This window comes from Harpegnathos saltator, unplaced genomic scaffold, assembly GCF_003227715.2.
Source record: "Harpegnathos saltator strain DR-91 unplaced genomic scaffold, Hsal_v8.6 scaffold114, whole genome shotgun sequence".
In the NCBI taxonomy this organism is placed as follows: domain Eukaryota; kingdom Metazoa; phylum Arthropoda; class Insecta; order Hymenoptera; family Formicidae; genus Harpegnathos; species Harpegnathos saltator.
Genome location: NW_020229889.1, coordinates 451770 through 470081, shown reverse-complemented (window position 1 = coordinate 470081; position 18312 = coordinate 451770). Strand labels below are relative to the sequence as shown.

Below are 18312 nucleotides of genomic sequence, written 5' to 3'. Positions count from 1 at the left end.
TTTCTCTCTTTTTTTTCTCTCGAAGAATGATTTTCAAAATTGTCGATATTGAGAAATATCCAGAAATGAGATCGCCAAGAAAGAAGCGCACGAGCGCAGTCAGCGCCACCTACTGAAAACAAAAATGGTGGCCAGCAATATGCCCTATCCCTGCCCTGCTTTAATGGCACGCCAAATGTCTGCGTTCTCTAGGCCCCTTTCTACTATGTATTCCCTTCCGACTGATATATCTAATTTCGCTGTGAACAGAGGGACTCGCATTGCCGCAGTAGACTCTGTTTTCCGTGCGAAATAAGTGGTACCCGCTTCTAACCAAAACAGAACAGAAGGTGAAAGCAAAACTATTGAGATATTTAACAGAATTATAACCGCACCAGCTCGATACGACGTGTCATTCTTCTTATATAATGAAATTAGCCGCACACGATTTCGCATGACAGTTTTACGCCCGTAATATGCATTGTCCGTTGCTAAAAATGCGAAAAATGTCAAAGTATAGTAGTAGGTCTCATGAAGATCATTCCTTATAGCTCGCTATCGTGAAACGGGAAAACGCACGTTTTATTTTGTTACGTTTGTAAATCGTGACTGCTTATAACTCATGTAATATGCATTTCTGTAATTGTTTTACATCAGCATCCATTGAATTATCATTCAGTGAGTTTTGTTGGATTTGGAGAGGTAGCACTTGTATTACTTTTTACTGATATATGTATATATATATATATATATATATCTTGATGTATGTACTTGACACCCTAATAAATTAGCGAGGTTGAGTATTGTGAAATTTGTCTACATGCTGCAAAGAATTGAGTCTATTGATTTTGATTGGCTTAATAAACCCGAAATAAAAATATTCTCCTTTCCTTAATATAAAAATTTCTTTGTGATATTTTATCTTTTGTCTATATTGTCAGGTTGGTGAATTTTGTATAGAGTGGTAATGTCCGATAGAGCAAACACAATGAAGTTGGAAGCTGAAATGGCTACACCGTTGCACTTGCAAAGATTAGAACGTAGTCTTAATCTACAGCCATTTTTGAGGCAAATCAACGATCTCTTTCAAGAACAAGCTAGGTAATAACACATCTTTAATTAAATATCAATTTTGCTTTAATATTTATGATATACCAATAGTATATATTACAAATTAACATTACACAAAATGTTACATATTGTGTTTGTATCTTTTAGCGAAGATGACAAGTCTGTCTCATCAGAATCTTCTGATGGATCAGATGCTTACATTGAAAATGTACTCACCCGCAAGGAAGGTTGGTATATACAGCGTAACTTTTTCTAATTCTATCTATTTCTATGTGAGATTTAATATCAGCATCTTACATACAATCTGTTGCTCTTACACAGAAACAAGAATTAATAAGCTGAGGGTATACAATATGTCAAGTGTGGGAGAAGAACGACGATGGTTACAAGATATTCTATTAAGTGACTCCTCTGATAGTTCTGCATCAGGTTCCGATACAGATAGTCCAATCACAGAAGAAGATTTTCAGGAGATGTTGAAAGTTCACATATTACGAAAGAAGTATCAAGGCCGCTTCTATCAAAAACCTGAAGTACGACTAACCATGGGTGGACTCTAATATATAATTGAATATTAATGTATTAAACATATACATTATTGAATCATATGTGTATTATTGTCATTTTCAGAACATACAATATCAATATTATAGTGCAGGTTTACTGTCAAATTATGATAGATTTTTAGAACATCAAAAGCTAATTGTAGGGAATAAAAAAAAGAAAGAGAAAAAGCCCGACAAAAAAATCATGAAAATTAAGAAGGAAAAGATTAATCGTCATCGAACATCTGAAGAATATCGTGTATGTAAACGAGCTTTGCGTTGCTCCTATATTTTCGTATGTTTCGCGCTTACTTTATAAGAATCGTTATATTTTTAGAAAGGAGATTTTCCGGAAGGAGAATGGGATAGATCAATTCCCAGGGAAGAAGAATTAGACGAGGCTGAGTTAGAAGCTATAATGCGTCATCAGCCACGAGGGAGAGGGAGAAAGAAACATAACACTAAAAGCGTGGAAGTAATGACAATGAGAAGAAAAAAAATATGGGTTATGATGTCTAAGAAAGAACTGGGCAAAGTACAGCGGGCAAAATCTAATAATCATAAAGAGATGCTAATAAGTTGTAAAAAGGTTGCACAGCATTGTATGAAATATTGGAGGCAAAAAGCTATGCAGGTATATATACTGTTTATTATATCTCTATAATGTTTCTAATGTTCTTGAATTGGAACTGCAATTCATGTTATTTATCTTTATTACTATGATCCAGTCACAAAAAAATATGAAGGAGACTATCTGGAGGGCCAAACGTTTGACAAGAGAAATGCAGTCTTACTGGAAACGTTGTGATCGAGTTGAACGAGAAACTAGGAGAAGATTAGAAAAAGAAGCTGAAGAACAGCGTAAAATGGATGTAGAGCTTATCGAGGTAAGATAATATTGCCGCATTAGTCGCATTTTTATTTCTTTCTCAAAATACTTCGAAGAATACAACGTATTTGTTTCAGGCAAAACGTCAGCAGAGGAAATTAAATTTTCTTATCACCCAAACAGAGCTATATGCGCATTTTATGTCACGAAAATTAGGTAAAGCGTCACCAGAGGAACAATTGAGAATCCTGAATCAATTAGACGAAGAAAAAAATCCCAGACTTATCGGTATCGACGATTACGATAGGTACCATTATTAAACCATTATAATATAGAATTTTATCTTTAGAAATTGACTCTTTTTAATACCTGTTGTATGTAAGTAAAATACATGAAGATTTTTTATTTTATTCAATATGCAGCGAGGCCATGAAATTGAAAGCAAAGAGGAATGCTACCGAAGCGTTTGATAATGAAAAGGCTAGAACTAAACAGTTTGATACAGTCGCAACGTCTCAAGAATTACGTCTCAGCGATACACCTGACAATTTGGAGCATCCTCAACCCTCAATTTTCAAAGGAAATTTGAAAGGTTATCAATTGAAGGGAATGAATTGGTTGGCAAACTTATACGATCAGGTGTGTAATTTGCATATATATTAATGTTACCGGAATCGCGATAACTACATTATGCAGATATAATTTTCCAAATTTTATTTTGTAGGGCATCAGTGGAATACTAGCTGATGAAATGGGTCTGGGGAAAACTGTGCAGTCTATAGCATTTTTGTGTCATGTTGCCGAAAAATATTGTAAATATTTATAAAGAGCAAATTTTATTGATATAAATTGATATCGGATGTGTGTTACATTCGTCAAAGCATTAAAAAAAAATAATTTGGCGGCACATCTTTAATAGACTGTTGTTGGTGTTTTCTAGCTGTTTGGGGGCCATTCCTAATTATATCACCAGCTTCTACATTACATAACTGGCAGCAGGAAATGGCAAGATTTGTACCGGTATTCAAAATAGTTCCATACTGGGGTAACCCTCAAGAACGCAAGATACTTAGACAGTTTTGGGATACTAAAGATTTGCATACAAAGGAAGCATCTTTCCACGTAGTAATAACGAGTTACCAATTAATAATCACCGATTATAAATACTTCAATAGAATAAAATGGCAGTACATGATTTTGGATGAAGCACAAGCTATAAAGAGCACAAGCAGGTATATTATTTTATATCTTTCCATTGTGTCCGCGTGTTGTAATTGTTGTATTACAATCACTAACCCTAATATCTTTGATAGTATGAGATGGAAGTTGTTATTGGGGTTCAGTTGCCGTAACAGATTATTGCTTAGTGGTACTCCTATACAAAATAGTATGGCAGAATTATGGGCATTATTACATTTTATTATGCCGACTTTGTTTGATTCACATGACGAATTTAACGAATGGTTTTCTAAGGATATTGAAAGTCATGCAGAAAATAAAACGGGCATAGATGAGAGTGAGTGTTATGTCGCGTAAAATACACAAATATACATTCATAGTTGCAAAATTATGTATATTAATTAAAATATTCCATGTTCGATGTTAGAACACTTATCGAGGCTGCACATGATTTTGAAACCTTTCATGTTACGAAGAATAAAGAAGGACGTAGAAAATGAGTTATCTGATAAGATTGAGGTGATGGTGTATTGTCCACTTACAACGCGTCAAAAGTTACTTTACTCTGGTAAAGGTTTACTTCCACATCCTCCGCATATTTCATGTTAAAAAAGAAAAAACATTAATTAATACATTTCTATCGTTTATAGCGTTGAAAAAGAAAATTAGGATAGAGGATTTACTGCATTACACAGTAGGCGGAGGCGACACTGCATCCAACGATAAAAACTTTACTTCCAATCTAATGAATCTAGTCATGCAGTTCCGAAAGGTATGTGTCTTCACTGCACATTTTATTTACATCTTATACATACTTCTCATGTGTGATGCATAATCGATTTTACAACTTTTACACACTGCAACTCTTACACACTGCATTTAACTAGAGCCTATAACCCTCTCAAAAGGCGAATCTAAGTATGATCGATTTACAGGTCTGTAATCATCCGGAACTCTTTGAACGTAGAGACGCTAAATCGCCGTTCTTTATGAACACTGAATTGTACAATCTGCCCATCTTACTGTATAATGAGGGACTTTTGCATCTAGCATTACCATCCAGGGATCATTTGTTGTGTAATAAGTTGTTTATATTCGCTGCGGAATATATTCATCGTGCTCTTCACTGCGATGTAGACTCGCACGAAAATACCTTTTCCTTTAGCAGATTTGTTAATTTATCTCCGATGGAAATAAATAAGATTTTTATTGCCGGTACTTTATTCAGGTATGCAAATAAAGTTTGTTTTGTTGAAAGTTTTGTTGAAAGAACAATTGATTCTTTGTGTATATATATTAATTGCAATTGTCATTGTACATGTTTTTGTGTATGTTTCAGATTGTATTTAATAACGTTGATGGAGAGAAGATTAAAAATAATACAGTACTGGGAGAATTGGTGCGTCGACAACAGATCGAGAACGCCCATGAATCAGTTGTTTTATTTGCCCCGAAAAATTGAGGCTTTATCGATGACGTTACAGGATTTGTTGTTTACGAGAAAGATAATTGAAGGCGAGGCTTTATATGTACACACTGCCCATACAATACACTCAATGCCGGAAACTGTTGCTCACAGGATACTACGTAGCAGTAAAAAATCTGCTAATCAACTGACAAAAGTATATACAATTTATTTACGATACGCAATATATACTTGGAAAGGCCCGAAGCCCGCGCGAATCAACGTGTTTGAATATTTAGTTGCAGAGAATACTTCCTGCTGGTAAAGCGGAGCAATCGGAGGACTCGAAGTTGTCTTTGTTGCCTGAGCATCCTCACCATCCGCGACAATCCATAGTGCGATATTGTCAGGAGACAATGATTCCTGCCTTCGTTTGCGACAAGAATCCCAAGGTAACCACAACGTAACCTTCGCGTAACATTCTCGTACGAAACGAAAGATTGCGTATTTATACCGACTCCCGTTTCATTACAGGTTCAAGCTAGTCCGCGTAAATTATATGTTAGTAGCAGTTCCGCAGCGTGTGCTTGGAAGAGGCATGAGGAATGCGGCGGATTATTTGGTCAAAGATTACTTTGGTTCGGCTGTGAACGAGCACTTTCCTCGTCAGAAAAAAATTCAAGTGTATGTGTTGGTCAAACAACGTCAACATTTTGCTACCAGCCACTAGGTGGATTGTCCGCGTGCGCTCCTGTTAATGGATGGTCGAATATCATTGTGCCAGGTACATTAAGTATATGTTTGCACGTTATAACATAAGGAAAGTTGGGGAGAAAATTGTCAAGCACAAACTAAATGATTTTAGATAAGCAAACGTTAGTAACGGACGCCGGCAAGCTCTCAGTACTGGACAGTCTTTTACGACGCTTGAAGGAACAAGGACACAGAGTGCTCATTTACTCTCAAATGACGAAAATGATTGATCTACTTGAGGTACGTTTTATTCATTCGTTACACAGGTAGCCGATTTATAATTATAAATTTATCGATATAAATGTATTTTTCGTAGGAATACATGTATCACAGGAAACACACTTTCATGAGGTTAGATGGTTCGTCGAAAATCTCGGACCGCCGAGACATGGTAGCAGATTTTCAGAAGAGGTAATTATGTTGTCTTTATCCGTATGATTCATTGCAATGATTTTGCGTCCGATGATTATCTCCGTCCGATGAATTCAAATATTTCGTCACTGTGAACAGTTTGCATAGTCTTCCTTTTTCTCTAGGAGGAGACTTTACGTCAGTTGCACACGTTGATAAAAATACGTTATTCGTAATAATAATATAATAATCAGAACTGCCGTGCTGATTAGAATGTCTATCATCCTCTAACAGTATTCAGTTGCATACTTAAAGCGCGATTCCGAGATCGCATGTCCTATGTGGTTCAGCCGCGCATAACTAACACGCGAATTAATTGGCGAATCGTCCCCATCTTGTAGACAGCTGCAGGTTTTTGAATGGCGGTCTAACGGTGGGCTGTTATTAGGCAGAACAGTATGTCGGTCACATCATATAATAGCCCAAATTTTTGTTCAAGTTTTTCTTAAATATATAAACAGCATATTTCTTTGCGGTGCAATTTATTATCACATAGCAGGAAAGCATAATTTATTAATTTCTCCTTCGCTAGGAATACTCTTTCTTAATTACATGCGTTACAATTTAATTTTGTATATTTCGAGATAGATAAGAAATAATGAGCACAAACGAAGGAATATTATATGTCGTAAGCCCACGAAATCTTATAGACACGATTAGATTGCTGTTGTTGGATAAGAATTTCATTTTTAAATTTCATTTAGAAATCCCCTAAATGCCGGCAACTCGAATTAATTTACATACAAAACGGTCGATGTCGTTGTTCCTCGACATGGTTGTTAAATTCGCGGGACTGTTTCGTGTTTCAGAGCGGACATATTCGTCTTTCTGCTCAGCACTAGAGCTGGCGGCCTGGGAATCAACCTTACCGCAGCAGACACGGTAATTCTATTCTTACTTTAATTCATCTTTTATGTATTTCTACATGGGAACGTTATAAATTAGCTAAAAAGGAGAAAAAATTATACTTGCAAAATTGAGCGTATGTTGTGCGCCCATTTATACATTTGTAAAATTGTTTAACATCACGAGCACATACAAAAGAATGGTACGTGAATTATTTATATACAAATTATATTCACCTGCAATATTGATCACGTTGCAACTTAATTTCGTCCTTAAAGCGCTTGCAATTAAATACTTGTAATTAAGTACAATATTTGTTGTAAATCATTCACACGGATTTTAACAAAAATTGAATAATAAGCGCGTCTGTAACGCGGCAAGAGAAGAAGCGTGTATTAATTTATCTCGCGTGTGAGAACTATCGTCATAACCCGCGTTTTCTCGTGTCGAGTCGATAGTTAGATATTACTAATTTTTTTTTTTTTTTTGTTTCTTCTCTTATACACACTGAAACTGCAGCACTAAGCGAAACCTATTTGCAGGTCATATTTTATGACAGCGATTGGAACCCCACCGTAGATCAACAAGCTATGGATCGCGCCCACAGGCTGGGGCAGACTAAGCAAGTCACGGTCTATCGATTAATATGTAAAGGAACTATCGAAGAGCGAATTCTGCAGAGAGCGCGCGAGAAGAGCGAGGTTTGTTTTATATATCGACGATCATTGAGTAGTCGCTTGAATTAAGTAAGACATGCGCGAATGCGAGGCTATCGTACGTTGCAGATTCAACGTATGGTTATAAGCGGTGGAAACTTCAAGCCCGATACTCTGAAACCCAAGGAAGTGGTCTCGCTTCTACTGGACGATGAGGAAATCGAAGCTAAATGTAAGTACTCACATCACTTAATAAACTTTGTTGATTTCTCAACGGTATTTCTCAGATTGACACTTTTCCAAATCAGAATTCACTCGAACTTAACCGTGGAATACAATGCCATCCTCCGTATACATTGTAGAAAGTTTTATGAAAAATGTATCAATCATAATTCCGTAATAACATTTACATTTAATTGAACTTTGTCTGAGAGATCTTCAAATCGGAGGATGGTATAAAATTGAAATGAAGTCGCCTGAATAACGGCTCAGTAAGCCAGAAATTTTATTCGTCGGGAGGTCGTTGGATCGTCGAGTTTATATTCGCCGCAGCGCTATATCGACCGCTGTATCGTATTCGCATGGCGGGACGCGCGAACGTGTATGCACAAACGCGTCGAAAATGCGAGCGAGGAGGGGGCGACCGAGGTGGCCGCGATTACATTATGCTCGTTAGGTTATGCTAATGGCCTAATGAGGAATAATAATAAGAAACGGAGTAACGAACTTGCCGCTTGCGTCCCCGTGTACAAGCCCACGTCCGTATATTTCAGACAGCCAACGAAGCGAGGAGAGAAAGCAGCAGCGAGCGGAGGAGGCTCGCCTCGAGTCGAACCTACAGCACAAGGAGAAGGACCGGAAGAGGAAGTTAACCGCGCTTCCGGTCAAGGTGAGCCCGGCGCCCTTACACACCGCTATCGGTCGCGTCGCTAAGATTTCTTTTTCGTTGTTTTCTCTTCTAACCACCGCTCTTTCGTTCCCACCTATTACCGCTCCTGTTTCCCGTTCCCCTTAATATCACGCTATCGGCTCGCAGCTGAATTTAGGCGGAATCGTTGATTATCGTGCCGAGGAATTAATTCGGCTCGCTGAGCTCACTCACGATCGGCCGGATAAATCGCTTGATAGTATTCACTTCGAAGTGTGAGCCGAAATTGAGAACCGTTAATTGGCTCTTGTGTTCTTTCGTTATTACTTATTAGGAGCGGTAGATCACGATTATGTACTGCTATACTTTTCGCTCGTCTCGATTGTACTTTTTACCGCAGACTTTATTTTTTAGAGCGACGCGAAGAAGCCATGCCTCGCCGACGCTAATGGCGACAAAAACAACGATGCTGTTCAAATTAATGTTAATGAGCCTAAACCGGCCGCCAATCCGATTCAGTCACAGCACCAGAACAATCACCATCAGCAGCAGCTAGAAAATGCGGACAATTACAGCACGCCGACTAGCCCGGCCAAGTCAGAGGTATGAAGCTGCGATAACGTTAAGGATCATCTAGGAGACGTTCTCGTTATATGTCAATCTTCACTCTTAGAATATCAACTTTTTTGCTCATGTTTTGCTCGCGTATCATACAAAATTTATGAATTGAGAATATAATTTGTCAACAAAATCATCACATTCTCCGAAAGTACTTCCAGAGTACGAGTCAATTCCAGAAGCGTAATCTATCGTCCATTTTTTTACTCCGACAATGAAAAAACCTTCGATACTGCGCATCGAAACTCGAAAAACGAATCTTTGACGCTTGTGATTTCTCTTTGTTGCAGGACGAAACAAGCAACGAGGGTTTGGTGGTCGATGTTGACGGCCCGGTGGCGGTTTCCGGCAGTGACGCTCGCCAAGCTCGAGCCGGCAATGTTCAGTTTGGCGAGCCGTCCAAGGTCGCCCGACTCGGTCATCACTTCGCTTTCGGCGTGAATGCCGGCGCGCGTATGCGACAATCCGTACGTGGCGCCAGCAAGCGCGGTAGGCCAAGAGGTTCTCGTCGAGGAGGTCCGATCGGCGGTAAAGGCAGAGGTGTACTTCTCTCGCATGGCCCGTCCAAGTCCTGCAACGCGGTTGGCAGTCAATCTCCATCTTCCTTGTCGCCGACCGGTGGTGGCAACGGTGCTGGCTCCTCCGGCGAGCAGACGGTGCAGCAGGGTGAGTACTCGTTTGATCGTGGTATACATTTTTATCGATCATTGCAAAAGATTCGGCAGCAAGTATACCGAGAAAGATACCAAGAGAAATGACGCAAGAAACAACGTCTGCCGAGATGATCTCATAGGGATCATTTTTAACGCGATAAATAAAATTGTGACAACGAGATTCGTCGGTAAATAAATAATACGCGAGTACGATGTCTGTCGTGAGCTATCGCGAGCGAGACTCAATTTGTCGTTGATTAACGATTGACGGTATGCGAATTTACGATAAACTTTTTCGTGTAACGACAATTTGACAATCATCATCATCATCATATACCCATCTGGTATGCGGTATTGTCGTCGCATTGACTGAATTACTTTCGCGTCTATCAACGCTCGCGTATCTCGGTAATGTTATATGGTATAATCCGACATAATACGTATAAATATTAATCAGCTGCGATCACACCAGCCGTTCTATCGGCCGTTATAACACACACGCTATGCAACTATCAGCCTGCCCGTAACCGCTCGGGCTGCTGGCTCTATCGAATTCGATTATTATCTGCTGGAATTATCAGCAATGCGCAAAAGTGTGCATAATTAATATCGCCGCAACGGTATCGCGCGCGTGTGTACGCTCACTCGCACGCGTTTCGATAAACGCGCGGATTTCAACGATTTTCCGAGAGATATCAAAGAGCGAGAAAGCTCTTCAAAGAGAGATCGCAAAGGTAGACAACAAAGCGCGACAGCAACGAAATCGGGGGGCTCGCGCTCGCCGATCGGCGAGGAACGTCGCGAGAAAAATGACTTCTCTCGCGGAGACGCACCCCCGTGCGTCGTCCAATCGATATGTGCCGTTAATCCGGCGGCTGACTCTTTCATACGGCGGTTCCCCCTTGCGCCATCACCGGGTGTTGTCCTTCGTATCCCGGGCACTTGCCCGGGTTCTCAGGGGATTCCGCGGCTCGCAGAAGAAGAACGCCCGTAGGTCCATGTCGCGACCCCATTCGCCGGCCCGAAGCGAAATTCCCTCGCGAGCACATGTGCACCCGATTGTCCGGAGGGGGCTAACAGTTGGCACTCCTCCACGGGGCACACACGTGCTGTACGGCGGCGCCCTCGGAGACATCCAGCCCCCTTTGAAATTTCTCGTGACTCATTCCCCAGCGAGCCGTTCTGATCGGTCGCGAGATCCGCCTCGGCATGGCCAAATGGGGGGTGGGGTGGGGGGGGGGACGAGAGTTAACTGTGCAGCGTTTGTCACAAAGGAAAACAAGTGCGGCGCGAATGTATCTTGATGACACGCAGGGTGTCTCGCGAGAGAGGGGGAAGAGATGGAAATCTGTCAGTCACTGGGAAAATGGGTTAGTCGAGCGATATTAAAGCAAAAAGCATACGAACAATACGCGCGGTTTAGGCCGAGACGAGAGAACGAAACCCTGAAACTTTCCCTGCACAGTAGCGGATGTGACCGATGACGGTTGTCGCGTCTTTTGTTTGCTCCTCCCCTCCCCCCTCGCCTGCCCTCTGGCCCCCTGCTGAATCAGGGTTTTTTGACTACTGGTTTTTGCGAACATGACAAACGTGACCGTGCAATCTTCATGCCTATATCCTGTCCGTTTGAAATAATTCGGCTGAAACCTTTAAGCCTACCGGTTTCATTCACCGGAACATCCCGCGGTATAATGAGAGATCGCTCTAGCGCGAAGCTAGGAGTATCAGAATCCCACGCGAACGTCCAGCTTCGACGTAACGTCGAAGTAGACGTCGACCGGCGCTAATTAGAAGTAGGTAGAGACGAAGGTACCGGACGGGTTCGCGATAAGATGACCTCACGCAATGCCACGTGGATCGTGAACATGGAGCGAATACCACACGCGCGTGCGTGCGTGCGCGCGCGCGATGCGAGGCTACGCGTTCATTCTCGTGCTACGCGCGCACGGAAGAAAAGGGGTCGGTCTCTCTCACTTGTCGTCGACTGGAAGGCGAGCGGACAATAGCAGGTGCGGAGCGAAGGCGACAGCTGCGATCGATGCTCTTCTTAGGTTTTTGGAACTCGCGTAACCCCCCCCCTCTCCTTCTCCTTCTTCCGTTCTCTCTTTCTCTTCCCCCCCCTCTCTCTCTCTCTCTCTCTCTGTCTTATCCTTCTTGTCTTCTTCGTCGCTGCATTTTTGTGCGTCTTCTCTCTCTCTCTCTCTCTCTCTCTCTCTCTCTCTCTCTCTCTCTCTCTCTCTCTCTCTCTCTCTCTCTCTCTCTCTCTCTCTCTCTCTCTCTCTCTCTCTCTTTTTCTCTCCGCCACTCCCTTCGTCTTCTCTTCTCCATTAGTTATCTCTTTATCGAGATATGACGCGTGTTTGATCCAACTATCAATATTTCGGACTCTCAGCGGAGCTCTCGTTGGCGTTATTCTCGCTGATAAGTTTGCCATCGTGTTTGCTCATATTACGCCCCATAAACTGGTGGTTGCGATGAAATAATAGGGGTACGTATCCGGTACCGGTGTGCGGTTGAACGCGTTGGAATGGATGTTTGTGTTAGATTCAAGAGGGAGATATATATATATATATATATTTGCGGGAATCTTGAATTTTATCAGATCAATATTACGTTCCAACTGGCAAATCTGTGCTGAAAATGTTCAAAAGTTAGGCCGAGTGCAATTTGACGCTTTTCCGAACGTCCCTGATGAGCGCAATGAATCTTAGGTATGCATAAATAAAAAAAAGTTGTCTATATTACAAATCGCTGCGTAACGCGCGCAATTATGCACGTCTGTCGCAAGTCGTTATTTTCTCGTTACTAGTTACGAGTCGTTCGATTTAGCAACGACTCCCACGATACGACCGCAATATACGTTTCAGTTGCATAATCCCGACATCTAATTTCCCCCGTCGTTTCGCGAGGTCGAATAAAAAAAGGAGACAGATTGTAGGGTAAGGCGAATTACGCGGGCCCCGTAAGGGGTTGAGTGTTGTCGATTCGTGCCGTACCTTACCGTACCTCACTGTGTCATCTCGTCCGCCGACTCCGCACCCACTCGAATATCATATTTTCATACCGTCGTACAGACAGCGTTCTCTCTCGAGTAATGCAACGTCAACGTACATTTGCCCCCTCCCCTCTCCCCGTTATTTATTCCATTATTATAATGTCCGTATTCACAATTGGATAGCACACACGATTGCAACGATTAACGCCCGCCGTTCACGCATAGAGCGTCAGTGTCTGTATTGATAAGTGCCTGAGTCTAAAGTCAATATTAAACGTTAGACTTGGACTTGACATTTTTCTTTTCTATTTTTATCTCTTAAGATACCAACCAAAGATTTTGATATTTTTTACGCGTTTTATTGAACCAGCACGAAGATATCAAACGGGATTATTATCCCGTTACGGGCGATATCGCGCTCTTTCACAAATGACTCAACAATATGACAGTTTATCTGTAAATTTCCTATCGTTTGTACAATCTACAGTCCCTTCAAGAAGCGCTTAATTAATAGATATGCCTAACCGGAGTTAATGGGCGGAAAACGCTTTCGTAGAGGGTCCTTGATCCTGTTAAGTAACGCGATTATCTCGGTTTTCGATCTCGAAGTTCCTTCGGAGCCTAAGTGTTCGAGACTATCCGAACACGACTGGATAGGAGATAAAATATGGCGGTGGAGATGCTTCGACCGTAGGGTGAGATACGGTAGGATAATACGCGGCAGGATAGGACGAGGCAAGGATATAGCAGCGAGCCGGACCGTCGACATTCCGCGGATCCTCGTTCCAACCACCTCGAAAGTTTTACCTTTGCTCCCAGCGCCGAGAAGCTCTCATCAACGCGCATTCGTTAAGCTAACGCATATACGCGTTACATTATGATACAATTTATTCGATTCGATCGTAATGCAAATTGCAAATTATTTTGCAGAAGCGTTACGTTATTTGTGAGGAGGCGAATTCAGTCGCCGCGAGAGTTTCATCGCACAAAAGCATATAAGCGTAAGAGCTAATTTCATTCGTTTGTATTAACACGCATCACACACGATCGTCGACACGTTTCCTCGCTTTATCGCGGCTTCTCACGTAATTTTGCGACTCTCCAGTTAGATCTCGCGCCGTCGAAAGATTACGACTTGTCTCGAAATTTTACTTTTCAATTTTAAAAGAATGCATTTGTTGTATATATTTTTTATGTGTGAAGCAATGCTTAATGATTTCATAAGATACGATGTGCTACTTTCGTGTTACTTTCGTGTTTGTTTAATAGAGATAGATCAAGGGAGATGTTTAAACTTGGTTACGTTTCGTAGCCTTCCTTTTTCTGTCCGATTCGCTTATTTCGGGCTTGTAGCGTAGAAACATCTTTTTTATACAAACAGAAAGCCAGCCTCTCTGTGACCCTTGCAAGATGCGATGTTGTGGCAAATAGATGGTGAAGACGTGTTGTTTTACATGTTACACAACCACCGACAGAGAAATGAGAGAATATTTAGATTTCAAACTGTGTGTCGTGTATGACAATCGCGAAGATAGTCGGCGGAGCTTCTTCAATTCTCCCTTTTCTGCTCTACAATACGATTCATGGGTAGAAATTCCCAGAGCGCATTTCCCACCGCGCTCGACGGGAGTGAGAGCCGCCGGGCTTTGTGAAAACGCACGTTTTGGCATTTTCATGCCTCAGCCATTTCCTTAAGTATCCTCTCCGATTGAAGAATGCCCGAACGGTAGCTCTCCCCGAGTAATCGGCTACGTGACGCAGAATATCGACGAGACCGAGATGAAGGGTCGCGAAAAGGACCTGCTACTGGCAAAATACGTCTGAGGCTGCACCAATTTTCGCACGTTATATTGCCGCAAGTTGGGAGAAAAAGTGCCTGAGAACGTGTCTTCCCTCGTTCCTGAAACTCTTTCTCTCTTTCTCTCTTTCTCTCTCTCTCTCTCTCTCTCTCTCTCTCTCTCTCTCTCTCTCTCTCTCTCTCTCTCTCTCTCTCTCTCTCTCGCTCTCTCGCTCTCTCGCTCTCTCGCAACTCACGACGAGTACAGATAAAACCGCTCTCGAAGCGTTTTACCAGTCGGCATAATATGTTGACAGAAATATTTCTTAAAGGACATTGACTATTTAGCTGGTGTTTTAGTTTTTTTATCAGAAACGCAGAGATGTCTCAAAGGAAGATCCACCTTTGCAACATAACATGATTTGTAGTATATTTCTTTCCGTACTTCGCTTCCCTCTAGAGGGTGATTCAGCGCGTAGAGTGACACGTCGGCAGGTGTGAATCGATTTTTTCGTCTGATACTTAACCAGGGCGATAATCAGGGACGTCCCATTCTCCGTTCGCGGCCGCTTACTTACACACCTCGCGTATTCGTCGAGCCCCGTGTGTTTTCTCTCATCTTCGGCCACACTTCGTGCGAAAGCGCGGTGAATAACCGATTAAACTGGTCGAACCAGTCGACGTTAAACTTGGTATCGTACTGCTCTCGCGTCCGCTCCGTCGTAATCGTGAGACTTACAATTATGTCCACGTCCGCCGCCGTCCGATCGACGCAATTAGCATCGTCGTTGTCACAGGCGAACGTTAGATCCCGTCCACCGCGTACACAAGTTGTAGTGGAAGTCTCGCCAGACTCGGCGCGGGAAGATCTCTCCGAGAGAGAGAGAGCGGGGGGAGAGAGAGAGAGAGAGAGAGAGAGAGAGAGAGAGAGAGAGAGAGAGAGAGAGAGAGAGAGAGAGAGAGAGAGAGACGAGGACGATCTCGATTTCGCGACGTGCTTTCGCTTTCCGCACGTCGAATCGGAAGCGGATCGACGGTCGACGTCTCTATCTCGACACGAGTCTCTGCCAGGCTCCTAGAAACGAGGGGCATTTTACGTTTTAGGAGCGCACACGACCACCACCGGCCCAGCCGACGGCGACGGTCCGAGCACGGTAGGTCCGATAGGTCCACTGAATACTCTGACTCCCTTATCTGGACGCGGCAACGTCGCAGGAATTCGCAGAGGTCCAGGTAGACCGAGACTCCGACCGACCGGGCCTGGACACCAAGGCTACCGCAGTCCCGGACATCATCACCATGGTAAGAAACTCCAGCGATCGTTGCCAGTGCCGATCAGGTCTCAAACGATCGCCGGCTCCGGTCATCAGCACAAGGCAGCTTCGTCGTCGTCGCAGCAGCAGCCACAGCCACAACAACAGCAGCAGCAGCAGCAGCAACAACGTTCCAACATCTCAACGCCCGGCTTGTCGTCGTCGTCGTCGTCATCATCATCCTCGTCGTCCTCGTCGTCATCGTCGTCGGTCCCCGTCACCGCCGCAAACTCGGCGCAGCTGTTGACTTCGACGTTAGGATCGTCGGCGTTGTCCTCGACAGAGTCGCGACCCTTCGGTTTCTACACGCAGCAACAGCAGCCGCGAGGGCCGGCGTAGTCGCGCGAAGTGTCAAATCCGATCGGTCACTCGATAACGCGACGATAGGCGACGACGTCATGTTCTCCGTTTCTTCTTTCAGCCGTGAGAATCGATGAGCGACGGAGCAGCGTTGCGGATCGATAGGACCGAGTATGTGAGAACGCACAGTGTTTCCTTCACGAAGAAAGATGTGATGTGCGCCGTATCGATGTTTCGACAGACTCTCTCTCTCTCTCTCTCTCTCTCTCTCTCGATTAAAATATCGCTGGTGTTTGGCAGAACGAGCCGGAAAGCTCGCTGAGCTGTTCGAGGATCTGCTGTTCGACTCGCCGTGGAATTATTTATTTGCTCCATGGTATAACGAGAACGCGAATTTCGGCCTCCGGATTCTAGGAAGCGGATTTCCAATCGCGAGCTCGCGCTCCGTTTCTCCGGACGTCGTGAATCTCTCCCGTCGTGATCGATCAGTCGTCGCCGAACGTGGCCAAACATGCCCTACTAGTGGTTTCCTCCAGTCTCAGCCATGATACGCCATTGTAGATTGCTTCTCCGATCAGATTCAAGTTTCTCTTGTTTGGGCGTTTTTCAAATCGGCAGTTTTTTTTTTATCATGAATATCTGAAAGGAGAGAGAGAAAGAGAGAAAGAGAGAATATCATTCGCCGTTGTGAGAAGAACGTCGATGGTCGCTGACAATTGAAAATCTCCTCGGTATCGGATCGTAGCTTCGTCGTAGGGGATTCTTCGGTCGGTGAATGTGTTTGATATACTTTGGAAAGTCGAAATCGAAAAGTATGCGCAACGTGTCCCGCGGATCCTCGAATCGCCAGCCGAGCGCGCTCTCTCTGGTCTATCGAGCGCGCCTTGTCGTCGTGTATTTGTTCTGTCGTAAACTTCACTTCCGTCGGTAGACGTGTTTTTATCTCATTCGTCCCCTTCTTATCCACCCCGATTTTTGAATCATCGTTGCATGCAAACGAAAGTGAACGTTGACAATATCTAGGTACTTGTACGATCGCGATGTGGCATACAAGCGTATTTATTTCGTTTATTTATGGCGTGTTAGAGCTGAAATATATGAAGGGGAGAAGGTTCGTCGAGAGCGTTTGAGAGCACGATTGACACAATCGACATTCACCAAGGTACTTAATTAATCCTCACACTCGCCTGCGGACCCTTCCTCGACCATTACTTCGACTCATCTCGTCAGTTCTTCGCGATGCAATTTTCAGCGTGCACTCCGATTCGATTCGGGTCCGATCAATTGTGGGCTCTCGAGATTTTCTTATCGCATGCTGATCGTTCACTGCGTGTGCGAAAAACTGCTGGATCGTGTTTATCAATAATTGATAGATAAATCGACCGCGACTCCATACGTGGTATAGACGTGGTATAGACGTGATTCTTGATTGCGTTCTAATTGTACAATTAGTTAATCGACATTAATCAATCGATCGTTTCGACATGTTTCGCGAATCAGCCAGCCAGATCGTTCCCGCGACCGGCGATCGCCGATTTTCTGACGGCGAATGCGTTAACGAACAGGCCAACACGAAAGAGGAGGGAAAGTATAACCTCCCTCTCCCTTCCCCCTCTCTCCCCATCAATCGCTCTCTCGGCGTCATTGTACATTGTCATTAACGATAGCATTATTCCGTCACTAGACTCGGCTAGCCAATATTTTTTAAGTATGTTACGAAACGTCGTTAGGCCAATTCAATTTGTAAGAGAATAGTATTTATATTAGCAATAAACAGGCGAAAAAATTTACCCCTACTTACCAATCTGTTTGGCGGAATTCTTCCACGAATTTTACACAGTTCCCACGGTGTCCTTCCGTCATCATCGTTTTCTCCCCCCGCCTCCCCCCCGGCTCTCTCTCTCTCTCTCTCTCTCTCTCTCTCTCTCTCTCTCTCTCTCTCTCTCTCTCTCTCTCTCTCTCTCTCTCCCCCTTCCTCCCTCCCTCCCTCCCTCCCTCCCTCTCGACGGATTCGTCGATCGATTCGTGTAGTCTCGGGTAGTATCCGTTTGAACGAGCTTCGAATTGTAATTATTGAATTATAATTAAATGATCGATCAAATGACGTCGCTAAT

The 18312-nt window shown here is 43.3% G+C and overlaps 1 protein-coding gene across 2 annotated transcripts; it reads left to right on the top strand.

Moving 5' to 3' along the window:
* Window positions 1-103: 103 nt before the first annotated feature.
* On the top strand, window positions 104-17988 carry Ino80 (chromatin-remodeling ATPase INO80). Of its 2 annotated transcripts, none has more exons than XM_011154467.3 (27): window positions 104-329; window positions 921-1080; window positions 1198-1277; window positions 1372-1583; window positions 1681-1854; window positions 1933-2229; window positions 2324-2482; window positions 2562-2731; window positions 2847-3063; window positions 3149-3236; window positions 3365-3656; window positions 3738-3940; window positions 4031-4171; window positions 4254-4375; window positions 4539-4831; window positions 4943-5225; window positions 5308-5460; window positions 5543-5792; window positions 5874-6001; window positions 6078-6172; window positions 6982-7054; window positions 7561-7719; window positions 7804-7906; window positions 8448-8563; window positions 8957-9145; window positions 9451-9826; window positions 15690-17988. In XM_011154467.3, exons 2-27 carry the CDS (start codon window positions 947-949, stop codon window positions 16235-16237), a joined length of 5055 nt encoding a protein of 1684 aa, XP_011152769.1. In that variant the 5' UTR covers window positions 104-329; window positions 921-946; the 3' UTR covers window positions 16238-17988. The 2 variants fall into 2 exon arrangements, with proteins under 2 accessions (XP_011152769.1, XP_025157712.1); XM_025301927.1 differs by lacking the exon at window positions 104-329 and adding an exon at window positions 340-657.
* Window positions 17989-18312: the final 324 nt, after the last annotated feature.